General features: G+C 39.2%; 1 protein-coding gene across 2 annotated transcripts in view; it reads left to right on the forward strand.

Annotated features, from left to right (window-relative positions):
* The window catches only part of rhbdl3 (rhomboid, veinlet-like 3 (Drosophila)), a 70804-nt gene extending 49889 nt beyond the window's left edge, over positions 1 to 20915 (forward strand). For both annotated transcript variants that reach the window (XM_063476493.1, XM_063476494.1), the window contains 4 exons: positions 8499 to 8611; positions 16951 to 17051; positions 17744 to 17804; positions 18766 to 20915. In XM_063476493.1, coding sequence (XP_063332563.1) covers positions 8499 to 8611; positions 16951 to 17051; positions 17744 to 17804; positions 18766 to 19037 — 547 coding nt within the window. In that variant the 3' untranslated portion in view covers positions 19038 to 20915. The remainder of the gene's footprint in view (positions 1 to 8498; positions 8612 to 16950; positions 17052 to 17743; positions 17805 to 18765) is intronic.
* The last annotated feature ends 1120 nt before the right edge of the window (positions 20916 to 22035 follow it).

Raw genomic sequence — 22035 nt, forward strand, 5'->3', positions numbered from 1 at the left:
AGATGGGTGAATCTCTGCTCATTGTAACCTCTGAGAAACGCTGCCTATCTAATATCCTTTTTTTATACTCAATTATTTTACTAACTGTTGCCAATTAACCCTAGAAAACCAATGGGGTCAGATCCGACCCCATTGGTTTTCTAGGGAAACCATGGGGTCAAATTTGACCCCATGGGTTCTCCAGGGTTAACATAATTAGTTGAAAAATGCTCCTTCAGCTGTTTCTTTTTGGTACTACTTACTAGAGATGGACTGATCCGATATTATGTATCGGTATCGGTCCGATGCTGACCTAAATTACTGGATCGGATATCGGAGACAAATAAAAAATGTAATCGATCCGAAGTATCACAAAATCACTTCACAAAACGCGCTGCTTGGCGTAACCCAGTTCAGCGCATCGGAGCAGTATGTGTCACATGATAGAGCGGCTGTTGTCTGCGAGACCTGTCAGCGGTCTGGTGGAGCATTTGGAGCCTCGCTATGCTTCCAAACCGCGGCATTTCATCTCAGAGAAAACTATCCCAGAGAAGTAAAGCAAGTGCGTAAGTTCATCTCTGAATGTTTGCATAGTATTTCCACGTTAAGCTTAACAACTGATACATGGAGCCACAGCTGGACTGGCCATCGGAGTTCCATATTGAGGTGAAAAGGAAGCGATTTGTCCCGTACTTCAGCTACAATGAAAAAAAGACACAAAGCTGGAATTATTATGTCCTTGCTGCAAAGCTGGCTCTTCTCTCATTCTCTCCCCCTTCCTCCCCTGTTGCTACTTCAATCATGAAACTGATCAATGATCAGCTGATCGGCTTTTCTGTCGCAAGTCCCGTCTTTCTTGTTTGTTTATCGCCCACTTTGCGCTAGAAAGAGGAGACCAGCGGATAAACAACAGCAGCACGTTTAAGCTTGATCAGCTGTTGTTAGAATTGATTTAAAATTACTTTCTAGTATCAGCTGATGTTTGCTGGAGCCACAGCTGTAAAAGCTGCTGGTCATGATATCGGTTTGGATATGTGGTGAGAGGGAAACATGAAGATGAATCCAGGAGATGTCCTTACTGAATCACCAGAGCTGAGCAGGTGATGGAGAAACAGGTTTACCTTTAGGTGACATGAATGAGTTGAAGGGAAGTTATGAACTGTTTCTGAGAGACAAATAACACCAGGATCGTTTTTTACGTAGCTAACAGCTGGTAACTGTGCAGGTGCAGGTCTAGCAAAGTTTTGCCAGGAGGCCAGGTAGGGCATTAACAGGGAGAGGGGGGCACAAAAAATACTTTTCTCTCTTATTTCATTTAAAATGACTAACTTTTGATAAATAATTATCTGAATCTTACAACCAAAGTTTTCATCTGATTAAATGTATAGAAGTCCGTTATTGTATATAGTAACTATTAAGTCTAATATACACCCTAGTAAGCTATAGTACTTTTCATTTGGGAAGGTACCATCTGTAAAATCTGCAATTCTGTTGAAGAAACATGTTGAATCTATTTAATTATTGTAGAAAAATAATTGATTTCTGTGCATTTTTACACGCGCATTAAATTAAAGTTGATTACGTCGATTAAGCATCACGAGGCGGAGGGTGGTTCCCTATTTTTTTTTGCTGGGAGTTGGCAACCCTATTAGTTAGGTTGTTTAATATTTCTGCTAAGTACTCTTTAAAATACCAGAATAGGGAGGATGGTGTAGGTTTAAGTTTGTTAGATTGATCGGTGTAGCTGAACTAGAAAATATTTTGGGTGCAGTGTATTTTTTGCATACAGGTATAACAGAATAGCTTTAGTGTTGTTGTTTATTTAAACTTGAGTATGAACTTATACAAAATGCAGCAAGATATTTATAAAAAACAGTTGTATTGATTACAAACTACACTATATCGGATTCATATCGGTATCGGCAGATATCCAAATTTATGATATCGGTATCGGACATAAAAAAGTGGTATCGTGCCATCTCTACTACTTACTTTTCCAGCCTTTTTATTCTCCCTGTCCCAACTTTTTCTGAGATGTTCTGCTGCCATCAAATTCAAGAGCTGTTATTTTTCATGAAATAGTCAAATGCTTCATTTGAAACATTTAAGCATGTTTTCTGTGGTCTGTTGTGAATAAAATATGGATTTACTGGATTTACATTTTACATAGTGCCTCAACTTATTTGGAATTAGGGTTGCAAAGCTAAAAAACAAAAGAATGTATATTTTTTAATTGTGTTCATCAAACCTGAAGATAACCTGAATATGGGCAGTGCAAGTTTCCATCTTGATGTACCTCACTAAAAAGTGAACTGCTTTCATAATCCTGAAAATCCAGTGTTAACCCTGAAATTACCTGTAAAAACACAAAATTTTTATAAGCATTTTGTTTCCTGTTGAGCTATGGTAGTGATAAGTTTATTAAATGAGAGTCAGCTTGGCGTCAAGTAGACTTTATCTCCATTTATATACAGACATTGTTTGGGTTTTTGTTTGTTTGATTGATTTTAATTAGGATATAGCTTACATAAACATGCGCACACTATCAGATGAGGAAAAGTTTCTTGTCTTCTGTGTATTCCTTGTGTCTAATAGGTCTGTGTGTGCGTGACTTTTTGGACTTGTTTTCGGGCTGTTTATCCTTTCACCTCCCTTTGCCTTGCTGACAGCTTACCAATGTATGACCTCAGCCTTTTGATGAAAGTTTTGGAATAATGAGGCCAAAGTGGACAGTTACAAAGGAAATGCTACTAAAAAAACATAAAAATAATGAGAGATTTTTTTTTCCCTGAGGCCACTCTCTTTTTTGTCTAAAATTCAAGTGCTTGTCTTCTGTATATATTGTACTGTATATCTCAAAGGACTCATATCTCACATTATGCTGTTTAGCTTCTTTTGCTGTTGTGTCATAAAACATAAGAATTAAGTATGGCTCAAGTAAATATTACGCTATATGAGAAAAATGGAAAAAGGGGCACTTTTGTGATTAAATTATGAGACATGAGTCTTATAAGACTTTGATATAAAACATAAACATTTACTCTTGGGGACATATTTTTTTTCCCTTCCTATATGGCTTTTTTCCTTTCTTTGTGACATCCAAGTTGCCCTTTTTTTCTGATAATACCTTTGCAAGCTCTGTATCGTTCATGAAATCATGTTTTCTTCTTCTTTGAGGAGGTAGCTCCCATTTACTTTTACACAGTGTGAAAAACATTTCCCCTCCCAGTAAGCATGAACCCAGAATGTGATTCTTATCAGAGTTTCTGTTTCACTACTTCTTCGTGCCAGAGTTCAGTACGTTTCCTGCCAATCATCCGCAGGAGGAAAAAGAAATGTTTTGCCATCACAGAATTTTTTATCACTTTCATGTCTTCACTTTTAAAGTATACAGAAGAGAAACAGGAGAAAAAAAGTTGCCTTTTAAAGACTTATATGTCACATACAAGGAATTTGTCATGAAAGTGGTAATTTCTGCACTTTTAATGCAACATAAAACTAATTAAATATGATCAAACAGCATGTCGCTTGAGAGAAATGCAAAACCCAACACTTTCATGTCTGTTTTCATATTTGTCAAGATTAGGCAGATGATACATGTTTAAGATTTGGAATTGAGTGCAATGCTATGTTGTGTTACACATTCATAAGTGAGTGATGAGGCCACATGGGTTTTCTGGCTGGGAAATTGTTGATATTCAAGTTTCTTTCATTGCAAATTTGGGTAAAAATCATTATAAATGTATCATATGCGATGATATATCATGCTTATTTAGATACACTAAAGGTGGATTTGTGTGTTTATGAAATCATGCAGTGTTTAAAAGCTGCAGTGGAAAAAAACTGCTTTGAACCACTAATAAACAATATAGTAAGAAATTTAGTTGTTAATTATGAGACACTTAATAGATGCGTGCACACACATTAACAAAGCATGTAATCCTGTCAACAGCTCAGTAGCACAGATTCTTAAGTCATAAACTGACTGCAAATATTGGCTTCAGAAATAAACCCCAATGGAGAAGTATGCAAACTGACCAACCTCCATTTCTTCCCCATCTTTCTTTCTTTTTGTGTAGATGGAGGAGGAATATTAATTTTTATGGAAATGTTTTTAAGCCTTAAAGACACAAAAACAAATCCAGGAGCTATGTTAAAGTGTGTGTGTGTGTGTGTGTGTGTGTGTGTGTGTGTGTGTGTGTGTGTGTGTGTGTGTGTGTGTGTGTGTGTGTGTGTGTGTGTGTGTGTTTTAATTCAAAATAACATTTGACAACATCTATGACAACATAAATTCAAAAATTTAAATTCTAGATTCTCTTCAAAAATTATTGAAAGAGTAGTTGTCAAACAGCTAACAGATCATCTGCAGAGGAATGGCTTATTTGAAGAGTTTCAGTCAGGTTTCAGAGCTCATCACAGCACAGAAACAGCTTTAGTGAAGGTTACAAATGATCTTCTTATGGCCTCTGACAGTGGACTCATCTCTGTGCTTGTCCTGATAGACCTCAGTGTAGCGTTCGATACTGTTGACCATAATATTCTATTAGAACGATTAGAGCATGCTGTGTGTATTACAGGTACTGTGCTGCAGTGGTTTGTATCATATCTATCTAATAGAGTCCAATTTGTTCATGTAAATGGAGAGTCGTCTTCACACAATAAGGCACAGGTGTCGAACTCCAGGCCTCGAGGGCCGGTGTCCCTGCAGGTTTTAGATGCGTCCTTGATCCAACACAAGGATGTGTTGGATTTAAATGGCTAAATTGCCTCCTAAACATGTCTTGAAGTTCTCCAGAAGCCTGGAAATGAACTAATCATTTGATTCAGGTGTGTTGAAACAGGGTGAGATCTAAAGCCTGCAGGACACCGGCCCTCGAGGCCTGGAGTTCGACACCCCTGCACTAAGGTTAATTATGGAGTTCTACAGGGTTCTGTGCTAGGACCAGTTCTGTTTACATGCTTCCCTTAGGCAGTATAATCAGAAGGCATAGCATACATTTTCACTGCTATGCAGATGACATCCAACTTTATCTATCCATGAAACCAAATAATACACACCAATTAGTTAAACTGCAGGAATGTCTCATAAAGACCTTGATGACTTCAAATTTTCTGCATCTAAATTCAGATAAAACTGAGGTTATTATACTCGGCCTTAAAAATCTTAGAGATATGGTATCTAACCAGATTCTTACTCTGGATGGCATTACCTTGGCTTCCAGTAACACTGTGAGGAACCTTGGAGTCATTATTGACCAGGATATGTCCTTCAATGCTAGGGATGTGTATCGTTTAGGTTTTATCCGATACCGGTGCCAAACCGGTACTTTTGAAACGGTGCCGGTGCTTAAACGGTGCTCAAACCGGTGCTTAAAGAATGGAGAACACAAACTTTGCCCAAAAACCTCTTATGTTTTTATTTTTAGCAGTCTCTTTTTTTCTGCAAAATGATAACCAAGTTAGCCTTTTCTGTTGATACAACATACCTCCTTTGGTTGGAACCAGTGCTTAAACAATGGAAAACACAAACTTTGTCCAAAAACCTCTCATGTTTAGCTGTTTTTTTGTAAAAAGATAACAATGTTAGCCTTTTCTGCAGCTATAGGGCATATATGGTATCACTCTATCAAACAAGAAGCAGTGTTGGGTGTAACGCGTTACTAAGTAACGCGTTACTGTAATTAAAATACTTTTCCACTGAAAAAGTAGAGTAACTAATTACTGTTCATTTTTAGGTATTTTAATTACAGTTACTTACAATGTACTTGCGTTACATTGTAAAATAATTAAACTCGCTGAATATCATTATTTAATTTCAATAATTTATCTTCTAAACGTAGAAGTAAACTCCGCCGCTTTAACGTCGCTGTAGTGCAGCTGCACGTCATTTCGCGCCAGTTTGCTGCATAGTCGTATTCTAAAGCGGAAGATGTCGGACTCGGCTGAAGCGTGTGGCTGTTTTACGAAATGGACATATTCCCGTCTCTTCACTTTTCTGAAACAAGCAGACAAGAACATTACAGCAACATGTAAGCTATGTGCTGGGGAGAAAAAACTATCGGCTGCTGTTAATAGCGCGAGTAATCTACTGAAGCGCCTGACACGAGAGCATAGACGAACACTTCTGAGTGATCCTTGTTCATCATCCATGGATAACACCGCGGAAACTCCTGCTAAGCAGCAAAACGTGATTTTACTTCAGCAGCACAGAAAGCGTCTGAAGGTGAGCTTAAAATATGACTGCAGGCTACATAGCTGGACTGGCCATCGGGCATACCGGGCATTTGCCCGGTGGGCCGATGGTGATCTCCCTCTGTTTCTACTTTAATCATGAAACTGATCAGTGATCAGCTGATCGGCTTTTCTCTCTTGTTTGTTTATCGCTCTGAATCTTACAACAACGTTTTCATCTGATGTAAAATGTATAGAAATCCATTATTGTACATAGTAATTTTTTAGGGTCCCATCATAATTTCTTCAGAAGTAGCTAAGTACTGTTTATGATGCCAGCATTTTCCCACATTTTCTAGATACTGTACCAGTACTGTGTGTGAAATGCCATCAAAAAGTCAATTAAGTTTTTCTTTCTCACCTGTCTTTCTGTCTCCTTTCACTTTTTAAAGGTTGCCATGTTAGAAAAAATATTTTGCCCTGCCATGCTGTTTATTGATGTGGCAAATGAATGATTTATGAAAATATATCTAAATCTGTCATCAGTAATCAGTAATGATCATGTCTCACCTCTAGTCTTCTCTGTCTTACTTTCAGGTTTTCACTATGTGTTGTAGATAGTTCAGGAGGTTAACTCGACCAATACCAGAATAGGGAGGATGGTGTAGGTTTAAGTTTATTAGATTGATACATTTATACCAACAAGACAGTGTACATCACTGTGACAACAGCGTTTGTTTTCATTCAAAGGCTTTATGGCTTTTCCTATAATACCTGGTGGGCCGGTCTCTAGTCAAAATGCCCGGGCCGATTTTTTTTTGTCCCAGTCCAGCCCTGCCAGGCTACATTGTGGAACAGATGCTACCGCTGCGTACTGTAGCGTGTCCGTCTTTAAAAAAATGTATTTATTATTTAAAGAGTTTAATTTCTATTGTTTGTCCACTCAAGGTTTATATGGATTTTAAGAAGTATTTAGTTAAATACTTATGTAGTAATTAAGTTACTTTTCTGACACAGTAATTAGATAAGTATTTTAAATACAATATTGACTAAGTAATTAGTAATAGTAATTAATTACTTTTTTAAAGTAACTTACCCAACACTGACAAGAAGACTGCCGCATGTATGTGTTTGCTAGTTCACCTTACGTGCATTAATTTAATAACGTGGTAAATTACACACGAACAACATTAAGCTACTCACCCAGAGAAGAACGGCTGCTGCTGCCATCATCATCCGTCATAATTTCTGCTACACTGGCGGGGCTAGGGCCAGGACTCTCCTCTTCGGGTTCTTGGGGGATGTTGCTAACTCCGGGTCCAATAACAGGCACCACACCCGCAGTAGATGTGCTCAGTGTGAGGTCTTGCAGCAAGCTATCAAATACGGTGCATTTCTCAGCTTTTAAAAAAACGTTATGCATCGCCAGGTGTTTCAGATTCGAGGTGTTACCTCCTTTGACAGTATCACAGTATCACCTTAAAGCACTTGTTGCAGGCTGCTGAGTTTGCATCTTTTGCTGTGAAGTACAGCCAGACTCTTGACCACTTCGCCTTGGGCATTTTTAATCTGTAGCTCTGCTCTAAAAGAACGTACGTACCTGGGCCTGCCTACTATCCTTGGAAAGGTAAAATGATTGGCTAGAATCCAAAGTGTGTGACATCTCAGGGGAAAAAAAGCACCGAAATAAAGCACCGAAATGTGCGCTGCTTTTCGGTCTGGTTACTACCGTTTATGTCAGAGCCGGTGCCATTATGGCACCGGATACCGGTACCCATCCCTATTCAATGCACATATCAGTTTTCAGGCCCCTCTTCTGTGGAACCAGCTTCCAGTTTAGATTCAAGAAACTTGTCAAAATGACAAGGGGCTGTTTCTAGGGAAGAATGATTCTGGAATGACACATTAATTTTTTCCCAAATAAATTACACTACACTATAAACTGGGGAGTCTGAGCTCCATTTGTTGTATCCTGCTCTGAATGTATAGGCCGTATAGAGGGCGAATGTAGCATCCACATCTGAAATTGATGTAGAAATGTATAAAAGCTGTACTTTCTAATGAGAGAACACCTCCCTCATGACTTTAATTTCCTCAAATGCTTGTTTTAAGTTTTATTTAATGTAACATAAGGTTCATTTTGTAAAACATGGTCCTTGTTTGATTTAAAAAGAAGGACAAAGCTGTGGTCTTCAAAATCCTGTTGCAAAACAATGAAAACACAAATGGTAAAACTTTGAGGCCTCACAGTGTGACCTCAATAGCTCATGTGCCACTCAAATTTCTGCAATGACCTTTTTATATTGCTACTGTATTAAGTGCAGGGATATATATTTTTCATGTTACAGGATTGAACACCTGAGCCTGAACATGGCCATGCAGCTGCTGGTGGGCGTCCCTCTAGAAATGGTCCACGGTGCCCTGAGAATTGGATTGGTCTATGTGTGTGGTGTGTTAGCAGGTAGGTGTGTGGCTTCACTGTCTCTCTGCTACCCAGGGACGAAAACACAAACAGACATGGCGGGGTTTTCCCTTTCAGCTCCGTCGTTGTTCCATCTGCTTGTTTTATGCATTTAATCACCTATCAGATTTCATCGTGTGCTGGTGGATACTGGTCAGGGAGAGAATTGTGCATATGTGTGTGGCATGTTCAGGACAGATGGCCTTCTGTTTCTGTCCTCCTACCAGACATGGTGGGATGTAGGGGGTTCTCAGAGCCCCTATTTAAGCCCCCGCGTCCTCCATATTCATTCAGTAAAGGGCAGAGCAAAGAGAATCATCTCAAATAAAGCTCAATCAGAGAAACACACACAGTAATAATGAAATCGGGGGGGATGAAGAAAGAGAAACGTGATGAATTCTTAAATGCTAATAACACAGAGTCTGAAGAGGAGAGCCAGGATATGAGAAATGCAGAAATGGATGTGAAGCAGAGCTGGGTGAGAATTAGGAGAGGAACTACAAATGAGAAAGCAAAAGCAGACACAGCTTTGAACAAAATGTCACTGCTCCCTTCCTACTCCCCTATCAACCTCAAGCACTGGTGCAATTTGAGTGTTCAGGCCCGTTCAGCTGAGACAAAGCATGTGTATGTGTGTGAGCTCATAAGCACTGTTTTTCTTCACTGAATCTGTGATCTCCAGCACAGTGATCAACCCCAGTGCTGTTTTCCTGTTTTTTTCCCCCCATTTTTTTTGGTACCCTGGGGTGTCATTTTTAGCAAAACAACTGGAGTGGAAATATTGGGCTACTTTTTGAGACGAGACTTAGAAACATGATGCCTCGTGGCGGGAAATGAGGGTTTTTACTGATAGACTGAAAAAAAAAGAAGATTGTGTGATATGTTTAATATTCATGAACATTTCTCTCTACACGTCTGCGAGCCCCCATTGTGTGTAAGAGAGTGTGTGTCTGTGCGTGCACGCACAAGGGTCACTGACAAACACCCCTGGGGATACCAGCTGCGGCGGCCTGTAGCATTAACCTCACAGTGAAATGAGGAAGGAGCACATAAATCACTCACACTTACATATGCACACAGACACACACACACAAATGTCTGCTGTTAATTAGATATCGACCACCAAGAGGAAGAGGGGAGTTGCAGTCTGGTTGTGCCGGCTGCCATGTTTGCATTTCTTGTGTCTGACTGAGCTCAGCAGGTAAAATTGGGCAGCAGAAAGACTCAAACCAAAATCTGCCATATTTAAAAAGAACCGGATGTTTGTGTATGTATCACATATACAGCACATGTATTGTGTAGACTGTAGATTTATGATTATCTTTAATAGAAACTTTCTAATAGTAAACAGTAAACTAAATTAAAAAAAAAGGTAGTTTTCACTGAGGTTTAATGTTTAGTTTTTGCCCCTTTTAGCCTAAATTATATTAATCTTTTACAGTAAATTGACTTATTGTGTATAAAACTTGTGGCATGAATGCCAGAAGTGTTTCCTTACTATCTTTTCTCACTTACTTACTTTTATTTGCACTGTTGTTGATCCTACTCAGAGGTGTCTGTAGTTTTTTAACATGAATGAACCTGTTTGTGGAGTATTTGTATATGATTTCAAACATATGTGTAAAAGATCTTTAAAAGAATTACTGTGAGCTTTTTATTCTTTACACTAGATGCTTTTATCAGTGTAATAAATCAAATATAAAGCCAGCTTTAGATTGTTTTTTGTCTTTCAAACAGTCGAGGTCATTGGAGGGGCACAATTTGAACTTGTGCACAGGGACACATGGCCATAAACATCTTGAGGTCACCAAGCTCTGGACCTCAATTTTTATTTTTTTTTTAAACGGTACAATAAAAATTGACATGAATCAGCGTTTGAGACTTAAGGTGGATTTTACTCTGAAGAGACTCTAGTGAGTTATGGCCTGCAATACAGCGCCTCATGCATAACCCATTAGGAATAATAATTGACGGGTTTAGATATGAGGAGTTAATCAAAGGCACAATAGCCACAGCCACTGAGCAAGTAATTTTTTTCTCTCATGATATTTTCATTTGAAGTGAAGGAATAATTGAGTATTTTTATTCTAATTTCTATTCTTCTTTTGCATTGTTTAATGTTTCATTGCTACAATGACAATAAACTTTCTGAGTGTCACGGCTGGGGCAGCAGTCATGTTGAGTAATGAAAGGAGGACCCAAAATGCAGGCAGCCGACTGATGATACTAGTGATGTTTATTTACAAGTGGCAGTGGCAGAAACAGACAAAGCACGAGGAATACTAACGGGAACCTAAACTGGGAAAACTAAATAACAACCTGAGAGCATACAAAAAGGGCTGTGGGGCAGAGAGACACAGAGAAACGCAGATTAACGCAGAGGAACGCAGACGAGCCGACAACAGGCACAGACTAACACCCACTATATATACACACACAAACAAGGAGACCGGGTAATGACATACAGGTGGGAGAACAGCTGATCCTAATACACACGATAACAGGAGGACACAAGCTGAACACAATGACAACAGACGGAGACCTTCAGAATAAAACAGGAAATCTAGAACACGAACGGGACACAAGGGGAGGACACAGAACACCAAAATCAGAACAACCAGAACAGAGGAAAATAATCATACAACACAAAACGCTGGGTCAACGACCCAGCACCGTGACACTGAGTCTGTTTCAATTCAATTCAATATAGACATACATGTGTATACAAAAGTGCTTTCAGTTTTTCTATTTTTGGTTTTGTTTGTATCACAACTCTACGACCAATTCTCTTCAGAACAACAGAGTACACAATTTTAACAAGCTTGTAAATCAATATTTGGTAAGACCACCTTTATTTATTTAGTGCTTGCTCATAGTGGGTCGTTGGATTGTTGAGGTTTTCTTTGTTTTCTCGGTTATATTGTATATAAAGCATCGTGAGGCAACTGTTGTTGTAATTTGCACTGAACTGAATTGAACTGAATTGAATTCTTCCACGTAGTCTGGCCTCTCTTAGAAAAGCTTTCTTGCAAGTTTCTTTAAGTACTCTGGAGGAACAGTTCTCCAGATTTTTTGAAGAACACGTGATAGCTCTACATCTTTGTTTCTTCTCTGTTCTGTCATGGGATCATCTCTGTCAAAATGATCCCACACTGCTTCCATAAATGTTGAGGTCTGGGTTCTGGGGAGGCAAATATAATGAATTTTAACAAAAAACTTTGAATTCCCTACATGTTTTGTTTGATTTGAGGGCATTTAAACATTTTAGCTTAATCCTTATATATTAGGGGACAAACAGCTACTCTGTTGCTGCATAATGACACTATTAGGTTACTATGTGAGGAAATATTGCATCAAACAGAAAAGGGCTCAGCTGGCACATACAGAGGTTAAGGCATAGTTCAGAGGTCAAGTAATGACTCAGAAAAGGGTGTCTGACCCTCTAGGGCTCACACACACTCTGACACTTTAATGGAAACATTCATAGCCCCTCTTATGGAAAACAGACAAGAAGTGGCTTTTCAGAGCAAAGGATATAAGACAGGTGCAGCAGTGGACAATGATAACTAAGGCTCAGACGAGACAAAACAGACACACAGACAATAAAGCAGCTACACAAAGTCAAAGACTTGACTATGGGCACATGGGGGTCACTTACAAAGGGCACACACATAAAACACTACTGTAAAGGCTCGGTATATTCAGTTGGCTCAACATGCAGCCAAGCTGTTGATTTTTCTCATTATGAGCACTGATGTGCGTTATTATTTCTCCTCATGTGCCTGGCTGTTTCGCTGCAGTTTGGAAGAAGAGCCAAGAAAAATGAGCTGCCACTTTCAACTGTAAAACCTACAGGCCTCCTGGGGCCTGCTGAATGACTATGAGAGACCGTGTCCTTGTCTGTGTGTGTGTTTGTGCGTGTGAGATTATGTGCACACAGAAGCACACTGCTAAAATAATGTTATCAAACCAAGGTAATTACAGAGATGGAGGTCACCCTGCAGAGACACACTTCCAAAACACAGGAACTAGAAGATGGAGTTGCTCTTTGTGTGTGTGTGTGTGTGTGTGTGTGTGTGTGTGTGTGTGTGTGTGTGTGTGTGTGTGTGTGTGTGTGTGTGTGTGTGTGTGTGTGTGTGTGTGTGTGTGTGTGTGTGTCCCTGTCCGTGTGCGTGAGAGAGAGAGAAAGAGAAAGAGAGATCTGTTCGGGTAGGAATCTGAATATCTTGTTTTTTAATTGTTCTTTTTTTTGTTTGTTCTTTTTTGTTTGTTTGGGTGTTTAAGAGTAAAGGATTAGATATGTTTGAGTGGCAGATTATGGTAGTTCATTTTTCATTAGAATCCCATTCTTGTCTTATAAAGGATTCTAGCTGCTAAATAGTGGGTCATCGTCACTGTGTTTTTCATTTCATGATGTACCAAGTGTGGTATATGTGATGGACTGCAGGCAGGCCAGTAGCCAGACTCTTCTAATACAATACCATGCTGTTGTATTAGATGTCATATGTGGTTTAGTATTACATTGCTAAAATATGCAAGATCTTCTCTGAAAAAGATGAATTTCCAGATGTGCAAACTGCCAATTTCATAGGCACTAATGTTCTCCTATAAAATCAGAGATATAGGCTTCTGAACAGAGCGGTGATAACAAGCTGGTCCATCTCCTCTTTAGTCTGAACGATGGCATCCATGTTTTCTAAAAAGAATATCACATTTTTGTTGGTTTCTACTGTGCTTCAATGCATTTTTAATGACCTTTAGCCCAAACAGGACGGTGACTTTTCTGGATCATGTTACATATGGCTTCTTTTTTGCATGTGAGAGCTTGAACCTGCATTTGTGGATAGTGTAACGTTTGTGGAAATTACTGGAAGTAATTCTTGAGTCCATGCAGTGATTTCAGTGACAGAATATTGCATGTTTTTCATGCATTGCCCCATGCTTTTGCCATCAAATACCAATGTTTGGCCTTGTCCATTGTGGACAGAGATTTCTCCAGATTTTTGATGATATTATGTACTGTAGATGATGAGATATTCAAAATCTTTACAATTTCATGTTGAGGGGCATCAGTCTAAAGTTGTTCAACAAACTGGTGAACATCTGCTTCTCTAAGATGCTCCTTTTATTTTTTAAAATTTTTATTCACATTTTACAACATTTTTGGAATAGGGCATGTATGAATGATAAAGTATGGTGTAATAAATTCTGTACATGAAGGAGAAATAGCTTTAGGCAGTAAAACTGAGCATTGATTTAACTGGGTTTTAACATTAATTTAAACATTATGGGATTGGCCAAAGGTGCAGAATTATAGAAAATATCCAGTTCAAGAGTTTCCATTCTATTTTAAAAATTTAATTTGAATTTATTGGTACCAGTACCAGACATAAAAAAATCTAATCTTCATATATAGAAAGTTAATAAAGCATCAGTATCAAAATCAAAATGGTGAAAAGAAACAGTGGAGAATAACCCTATTAGATTTTCTCTGCGTTTGAGTATATGATGCACGTTTTACTGTGTATTGCTTAAAGGAGAAATATGTAATATGCATCCATATTCGTACTTTGAGAACAAGAGTGGAAGAACATAGAGTGAATGTGAGAATATTTATCTGCATCTCCTTGTGCTTTCTTTCATAGTGTGGGCAGTTGTGTGTTATGTACTTTGCATCAATACAGTAAACATTCAGTGCCAAAAAGTGAAGGAAAGGAAAAGAGAAGCAAAGTGTAAATGAAGAAATAAAATGAGTGAGAGGAAAGGGATGATAACAGATACTGTAAGTGTTTGGACATTTGAATAGCCCAGATAAACATGTCTGCCTTTTGTCTTTTTTGTTTCCTTTTATTCCATCTCTTGTAAAGTGAGTGCTGTGAAAACAAATGTGTCTCACCTTCTGAATGTCTGCATGTTTAAACTTTGCTATGCGTGATTGGATCTTTTGTGTATGCAATGAATTGCCACCAGTTGCACAAAAGAGAGCAGCTCCTTGCTCCTGCCCAATATACTTGAGTTGCTTTTGTCTTACATTAAATTATAGCGTGTGCTGTTACGGTATGAGTAAGCCTCAGTTCACGGAGGTCTGTATATAATACACCCACATTAAATAGCTAATAGCAAAGCTGCCTTTATGCCATTCACAATAGACATTCCGTACACGAATGGTGACAGCTTGTGTGAAAGCAGTTTAAATTAGACATATTGTCAGAGTATTTCCTCCTGAATAAATTAAAACTCAAGACTGAAATATGTGACACAAAAATAAAGAAAGTCTTGTACCATGTAGCATTCTGTCATATTATAGAAAGTTTGCAGCATATGTACAGTTTGGTCCATTTCTAAGATGACATCATTTTTGTAATTTTGAGTAATTTGACAAAACTAACATAATTTCAAATATAAAGATTTATTTTAATACTTTATAATCAATGACCTGAAGTCTAGAGCCCATGGACATCACCAAATGCTGTGTTTCCTTCCTTGAGATCTTATCCCAAGCCTTTCCTGCAGCCACCCTCACTTGTTTGTCTTTGTCAGAGTTTCTAATTTCAGTTTTCTACTCATTAGAATCCATCTTCCTGCTTCTATCAGCAGTCACATCATTAACGATAGTTAGCTGGTTCCACTGGCAGGTATACATGCCCATACCATAACATTGCCTCCACCATGTTTAACAAATGATGTCTGGTATGTTTTGGATCATGAGCTGTTCCGCTTCCACCACCAGCTAAGCTATCATCTGTCCAAAGATTTTTTTTCCAGAACTGTGCAGGTCTCTTTTAGAAAGTCTAACATGATCTTCCTGCTCTTGAGTGTAACCAGTGGTTTGCAATATGTTCTGCCGTTACAGTACATTGGTAGTGGTTGTTTACCACTCAGAAGATTAGTAGACCAATCCCTGGCTTCTCTTATGTCAAAGCATCCTTGGGCAAGAGCTGCCCTCAGCGTGTGCACTGTTAGATAAGACGCTTAGGCATAGAGAGGTTAAAACACTGTATGAATGTTTGTGAGTGACTGAATGAGACTTGCAGTAGAAAGTGCTTTGAGTGCTCAAATTGAGTAGAAAGAGGCTATAAGTACCAGTTATTTACACTCATGAAAGTGTTTTGATTGTAGACTTTGACAATCTCTCTAGAAAGAAACAATTTTGCAATCATCAACTTTTCAGGCCTTTTGGTGTTGCTGAGCTGGTCAGTGCAGTTGCTGGCATTAGATTGTTATACCTAACCAGATGCTAAAAAGTGTAGAATGCACTCCACACAGACACTGTTTATGCTCCCAGATGTCACATTTATTCAGGGTTCTTTGTGCAACAACCCACAGTCTGGTCAGCGCTGGTCTCAGCTTTTCCAACAACCAGTTCTCTCGTCTAAAAGGGGAAAAAAGACCATCATCAGTCCAAACGCCACCAGCTGTGTTCTCACCTGCCTTCCCAGCACCGCCCCATTGAGCTCACTGTACCACTCCTCCCTTGCAGCTGAGCCAGGGACCACACCTCCGCCACAAGAAGCAACAGCATGCACACACCTATGATTCAAAGTGGCAACTTTAAAATAGTTTTTAAAGGGAGGATTTATAGATATGAAAAAATTTGTGAAAAAAAAAAAAAGCCTCTCGTACAGTTTTCTCAAGGGAAAAGAACAGAGGCTACAGAGACCAAAACATTTAGACTGTAGACGTGTTTCTTTTTGCTGTGAACTTTACAGAGGAGTCTGTGGGGGTCTGACTGAGTTGCTTTTGAAGCCGTCCTCAAGTGGCCTTTTGGGCAATTGCAGTTTTTTGTGCTTTCACACTGACCCCAGAGGTTGCCGCTGATACAGTCAGTGGTTTGGTTAAGTTTGTCTTTCCTCTGAAGTGGCAAAAAAAAGAAAAACATTTTTTTTGAGATTTAAGTAGTTTTTGTGACTGCCTGCCTAAATGCTGAGATTCAAAGCATTTTTTTTTTCAACAGAAAGTATATAATTGATAGATTTGTTAAATAGAGTTAAACTGAATTAATCCTAAGGAAAGTCAGGGAGTTCTTAGGTGTGGTTGAATGAAATCCTATATATTTCACTATTTTGGATACTTGTCTAATTTCAACTTTTAAATACCCCCTTGGCTTTGATCATTACTTCAAATTTCAGTGGTAGCTTTAAAAAAAGAAAGAAAAACCCCAGCGGTTTTTTTTGTTTTTTTTTTAAACAAAGGTTTTAACAAAGATTGACTGAAATGATAATTCTTCAATGAATTATCCTTTTGATCCAAGGGGAATCAGACAGTAAAATGATGGCATCATTTATTTATAAATTTACCAAAAGCCATTTCACTGACATGTGGCCTTATCATCACTGCAGGGTCTCTGGCCGTGTCTGTCACGGATATGACGGCTCCGGTGGTTGGTTCGTCTGGAGGAGTCTACGCCCTGGTCTCTGCACATTTAGCCAATGTAGTAATGGTAAGTTTTCCATTTACATGCACATGCTATGTGTGTGCACATGTGTATCAGTGATTACCACATCACTCACTGTTCCTGTCTCTACACATCATTGTCATATAATCAAAGTAGCCTACAGTGGCCCCTCGACAGGTGCCGCTTTATCTACAGATGCCATACATTCCTCACCGTCAGTTTTCTCCCATTCCTTCAAAGATCAGAGAAGCACATGTTCACGTGACCGAGTGTGAATAAAATGCATCCCATCTCAATGCACTCTGCTGTCCTTTGACTTCTATGCCTACTCTGTTTGGTCTAACCCATTCAGCAGGTCATTAGACACATGTAGCAAATATCAGTCAAGGTGAACCTCTATTATGTGCAGTGGGGTTCTCATTATGTATCCTGCCACATCCTTCACAGCATTCTTGAGGTCAGTATGGAGGAGTTTGTGTTCCTCCTCTCCATTGAAATCTTATTATCTAACACAGCAAGAACAGATTGGGGGTCAGAGTGTCTCTGGAGCCTTTAAAATTGACGTGAATTCAGACAAAGGGCACAATTTAAGGTCATTTCAGGTAGTCATGCATGTCTGTTTGTGCGTGTGTATGTGAGGAGGACTTTCTCTTGTAGCAGAGTTTGTTCTGTCTTTATCATCAGAAATGTGTTTCATTATGATTTCTCCACTCTCTCTCTCTTTCTCTTCTTTGCAGAATTGGTCAGGAATGAAGTGTCAGTTTAAGTTATTTCGGATGGCCATGGCTCTGGTTTGCAGTAAGTCTGAATAAATATGCCACACTCCCACTCTTAACACTTCTTGTTCAACAGAAAAGTTTTGCTGTGTTACTACTTCAGCACCAGAAATTAATTATGTCAAAACAAATGTTCCTGTTCTTGAAAAAAAAAGTGTTTATGTATTCCAAATGCTACAATAATAAGCTTTCTGGCTTTGGAGCTTCAGCACATGAAGGATTTCTCACTGCTAAGACACTATGATTGTTGTGATGCAGTGCAGTGGGGTGATGTGAGCAAACTGCATTGCAAGGCTAGATGGGATTCCAGGCAACCCAGATCTGACAAGTTCAAAGTGATTTTCTCCAAAAACTGAAAACAACAACAAAAAAAGCAGTGAATCAAAAACTGTAGTCGTGCCAGATTCACTGATAAATTTCCTCTGTTGCTCGTAACCTTTGACACACCCCATCCAAATAGCTGGGTGAGTTGCTTTCAGTGAGTCTTAAATCAAACAAAAATCCTCCCTCTTTCTGTTACTATCCTGCCACATAAACGCAGTAGCAAAATATGTCTGTGAAACCCCAAGAGGGAAATTTGCACTAATATTGACTTTGAGTGTGTAACATGCTCATCCACTTGATTTGCATAATCCTGGCTATTGAAGCTGAAGCCTCATAATAACTTTGCATAAAACTTCAGAATGTAATTTTGCAGCAGCACAAGGACTGTCGAATTTTTCACCCCCAGTTCCACTAGAAGGTTGTTAGGAGCAGATCAAGTCAAATACACAGGAGAAAGGATGAGAGCAATTGAAACTTGTATAACAAAGGTTCACTGTTGCTTTATGTCTTATTTTAAGAAATCTCGACATCCTTTTTTTTTATCATAGCTCATCTACCTCAAAGTCAGGACTGTTTATTTTTAATAAAGTGCTGCTGTTTTCACCTACATGCGCACATCTCGCTGCCATTATGTCTTCCTTTCTCCTTTCTGTCCACAGTGAGTGTAGAGTTTGGTCGAGCAGTATGGCTCCGGTTCTACCCTCCGGCGTTTCCTCCATGCCCGAATCCCAGCTTTGTAGCTCACCTGGGAGGAGTGGTGGTCGGCCTGACGCTTGGTGTGGTTGTTCTGCAGAACTATGAGCAGCGGCTCCAGGAGCAGTCCCTGTTTTGGATATTTTTCTGTGTCTACACCTTGTTTGTGCTCTGTGCTGTTTTCTGGAACATTTTTGCCTACAGCCTGCTTGATGTGCGACTGCCCCCACCACCATGAGTTGCTTATTAGAGGCATAGAAGACACTGTATCCCTTTTATTCCTCCCTTGGTAGACGCCTGACCGCCCGGCTGGATGAGTCACCCGGGCCTTCACTAACCGAGCCTCATCTTGAGGCAGTCAGAGTTGTCTGACAACCACTTTACTCATACATCCAGTGCTCCAATGCAATGATACTTGGGATGCAGAAGCCCTCTGTGTTACACTAAACTTTTTTGGACATGTGTGCTACGTTTTCTGGTTAAGCCTTACATTGGCTCACACTCACCATACAAGCTAATCTCCACTCGTTCTTTGTCTCCATGTCTGCTGGATGTTGGTGTCAAGAGTATCAACCAGTGGGACAGAAGGCAGAAGCAGACCTGTCTGCATGGCCTGACCTTCTCTGCCTCTTTTCCCTCGATCCAATGGTGCCTATTCATGGAGACATCAGCCTGATGAAAGTATTTCTGTACAATTGCCTGTAGTGTAGGGTGACAGCAGTAAAATCCTACAACCATTTTCTGAAGGGAGAAGTCTCTGAAACTCCTCTAAATGAAGGAGAGTATATCAGAACTTAGTCTAAGCTGTTGTTTTGTCATCATTACAAGCATCCCATGAGCATGACAGGATATAACAGGCAACAGGATAGTCAATCTTCTCCAAGTTTCACAGGAAACGGAGGAGTGTGTAGGCACAGTTTACCTTCAGAGGTTATTATGAATTTACCTTTTGAAGGAGACTGTGGGTTCAGGGTTCAGTCAATTTGTGTTTGGCACAATTTCAACCTCAGACTTGTGTCTTTCATGTGTTTGGAAGGAGTGCAACAAATGTATCATTGTGTGTGCGGAAAGAAAAGAAGCGGAAGTGCCATTCAGGCTTTTTGCTTAAAAAAAAATATGCCAAAACATTGTTAATAGCAGCAAGAGCACAGCCCGTAACAAGTGTTGCTTTTTTTGACGTGAAATAGGTCTAATTTTTTCAGTTGAATGCTATATTTTCTCTAACAAATGTTTTACTGACACCAAGAAGAGTAAAGTTATTTTCGTTTTAAGTAGTTTTTGCAAAGGTGAAAATAAAAATCTGCAAAGAGTTAAAAGAAGTTTATTTATTGAAATGTAATAAATACACAGCAGTAAAGACATCCGAGCCATTCTGAATACATCTTTTTTTTTCTTTTTCCTCATTACCAAATGTAGACAAACACACATGCCTGACCTCGAATACATCTGGGCTGGGGTTGTTTCCCTCTCAGTTCAGGAACAACTGGGCAAAGAAATCAATGGTCTCTCATTAATTCCTGACACAACTTAATTTGTTAATTGATTGAACCGAGACAGAAAACGACCCCAGCCCCAAGCTGTAAGTCTTAAACTGTACTGTATTCTAACCTCATGTTACACTGGTAACTGCTTGGCACAAACATAATGTAATTAAATACAGATTAATATTTTAACATGTGTTTGCTGTTGATTTTTAAAAAACGATTGTGATATTGGTATGTTGTGTAAATCGTCTGGTCGGTCTGCATTGTGATATGTTAGCTATATACTATATGTGTCCTATTTAAAAATTGATTATTAATGGCCTGGGATTGTATATAATAAGGGCTATGGCACAAAACTGAATGAGGGGTAAATCACTGCTATTTTAACATTGTGCATATTTTCTAGATTTGATATGTAAATACTGGAGTGCATTAAACAGTTTTATACAGAAACAAATACTGATGTATTGGATTTTTGCAATCTCTGTGATAGACTGACAACCTGACCAGAGTGGACCCCACCTCTCGCTCTGTAACACCTGAGACAGGCCACAGTCCACCTCTGACCCTGAACTAGAAAAGTGGTTAAGAAGACTTATGGATTGATTTTGCCCTCTTCTATACCAGTTTTTTTAATGATGCTGTTTGTCCATCTGTCACACAATTTTACAATAATATATTTTAGCAATGTAGAATCTAAATGTGCCCAACAATAAGTGTACTGTTCACCTTTGTTGTGAGTGTTTGGACACCGGCATGCCTTTGTTATTGTTTTCCATTTGCTCGGGTTGGCTCCAACTCTCTGTTACTACTGCATCCTGACAGCAGGTCATAGCACTTTCTCAAATATTTTAAGCCAAGAAATCTCTTGACCAAATAAATTTATTTCATAGATGGATACACACACACACACACACACACACACACTGGACTGATCAAATAAAATCATTTCAAATATTTTAATCAAGGCTTGATACACAAAATGCCAAAACATTTGGCAGCTGGATTAAAGGAGGAGGACATGAAGTACAGACCAGCAGGTCTTCTTTCAGCTGCTGCTTCTTTTGGCTGCTCCTGTTAGAGCAGGGGTAGGGAACTCCAGGCCTCTAGAGCCAGTGTCCTGCAGGTTGTAGATCTCACCCTGGGTCAACACACCTGAATTAAATGATTAGTTCATTACCAGGCCTCTGGAGAACTTCAAGACACGTTGAGGAGGTAATTTAGCCATTTAAATCAGCTGTGCTGGATCAAGGACACATCTAAAACCTGCATTAGAGATTAACTCATCATCTGCCTCCATCTCACCCTGTCCCAAGCGTCTTCCTCTGTCACACCAACCTTCTGCATCTCCATCTTCACTCCATTGATGAACCTCATCTGTGGTCATATCTGATTTGGCAAAGATTTTATGCCAGATGCTCTTCCTGACATAGTCCTGCCCTTTTATCTGGGTGTAGGACTGACACTAGGAGTACACTGGCTTGTGGCCCCTACTGTGGATGGCTTCAATGAATTTGGACAAAACATAAAAAAGCAAACTAAAAAGTAATTAAGTAAAATGTTATTTCTATAGAGTCTTTTTAGACAAACATCACAAACCACTACACTAAGAAAACCCCAGTTCTGATCTGAGGTGGCATGTGGGTTTAGCATCCTCTGATGTGAACTGGCTGAACTTCTGTGGACTGCTACTAAAAAGTCAGCTAAATTAATGGATTACACAATCAGATTACTAATACTGAACTTTATTAA

Source organism: Pelmatolapia mariae, linkage group LG6 (genome assembly GCF_036321145.2).
Source record: "Pelmatolapia mariae isolate MD_Pm_ZW linkage group LG6, Pm_UMD_F_2, whole genome shotgun sequence".
Classification (NCBI taxonomy): domain Eukaryota; kingdom Metazoa; phylum Chordata; class Actinopteri; order Cichliformes; family Cichlidae; genus Pelmatolapia; species Pelmatolapia mariae.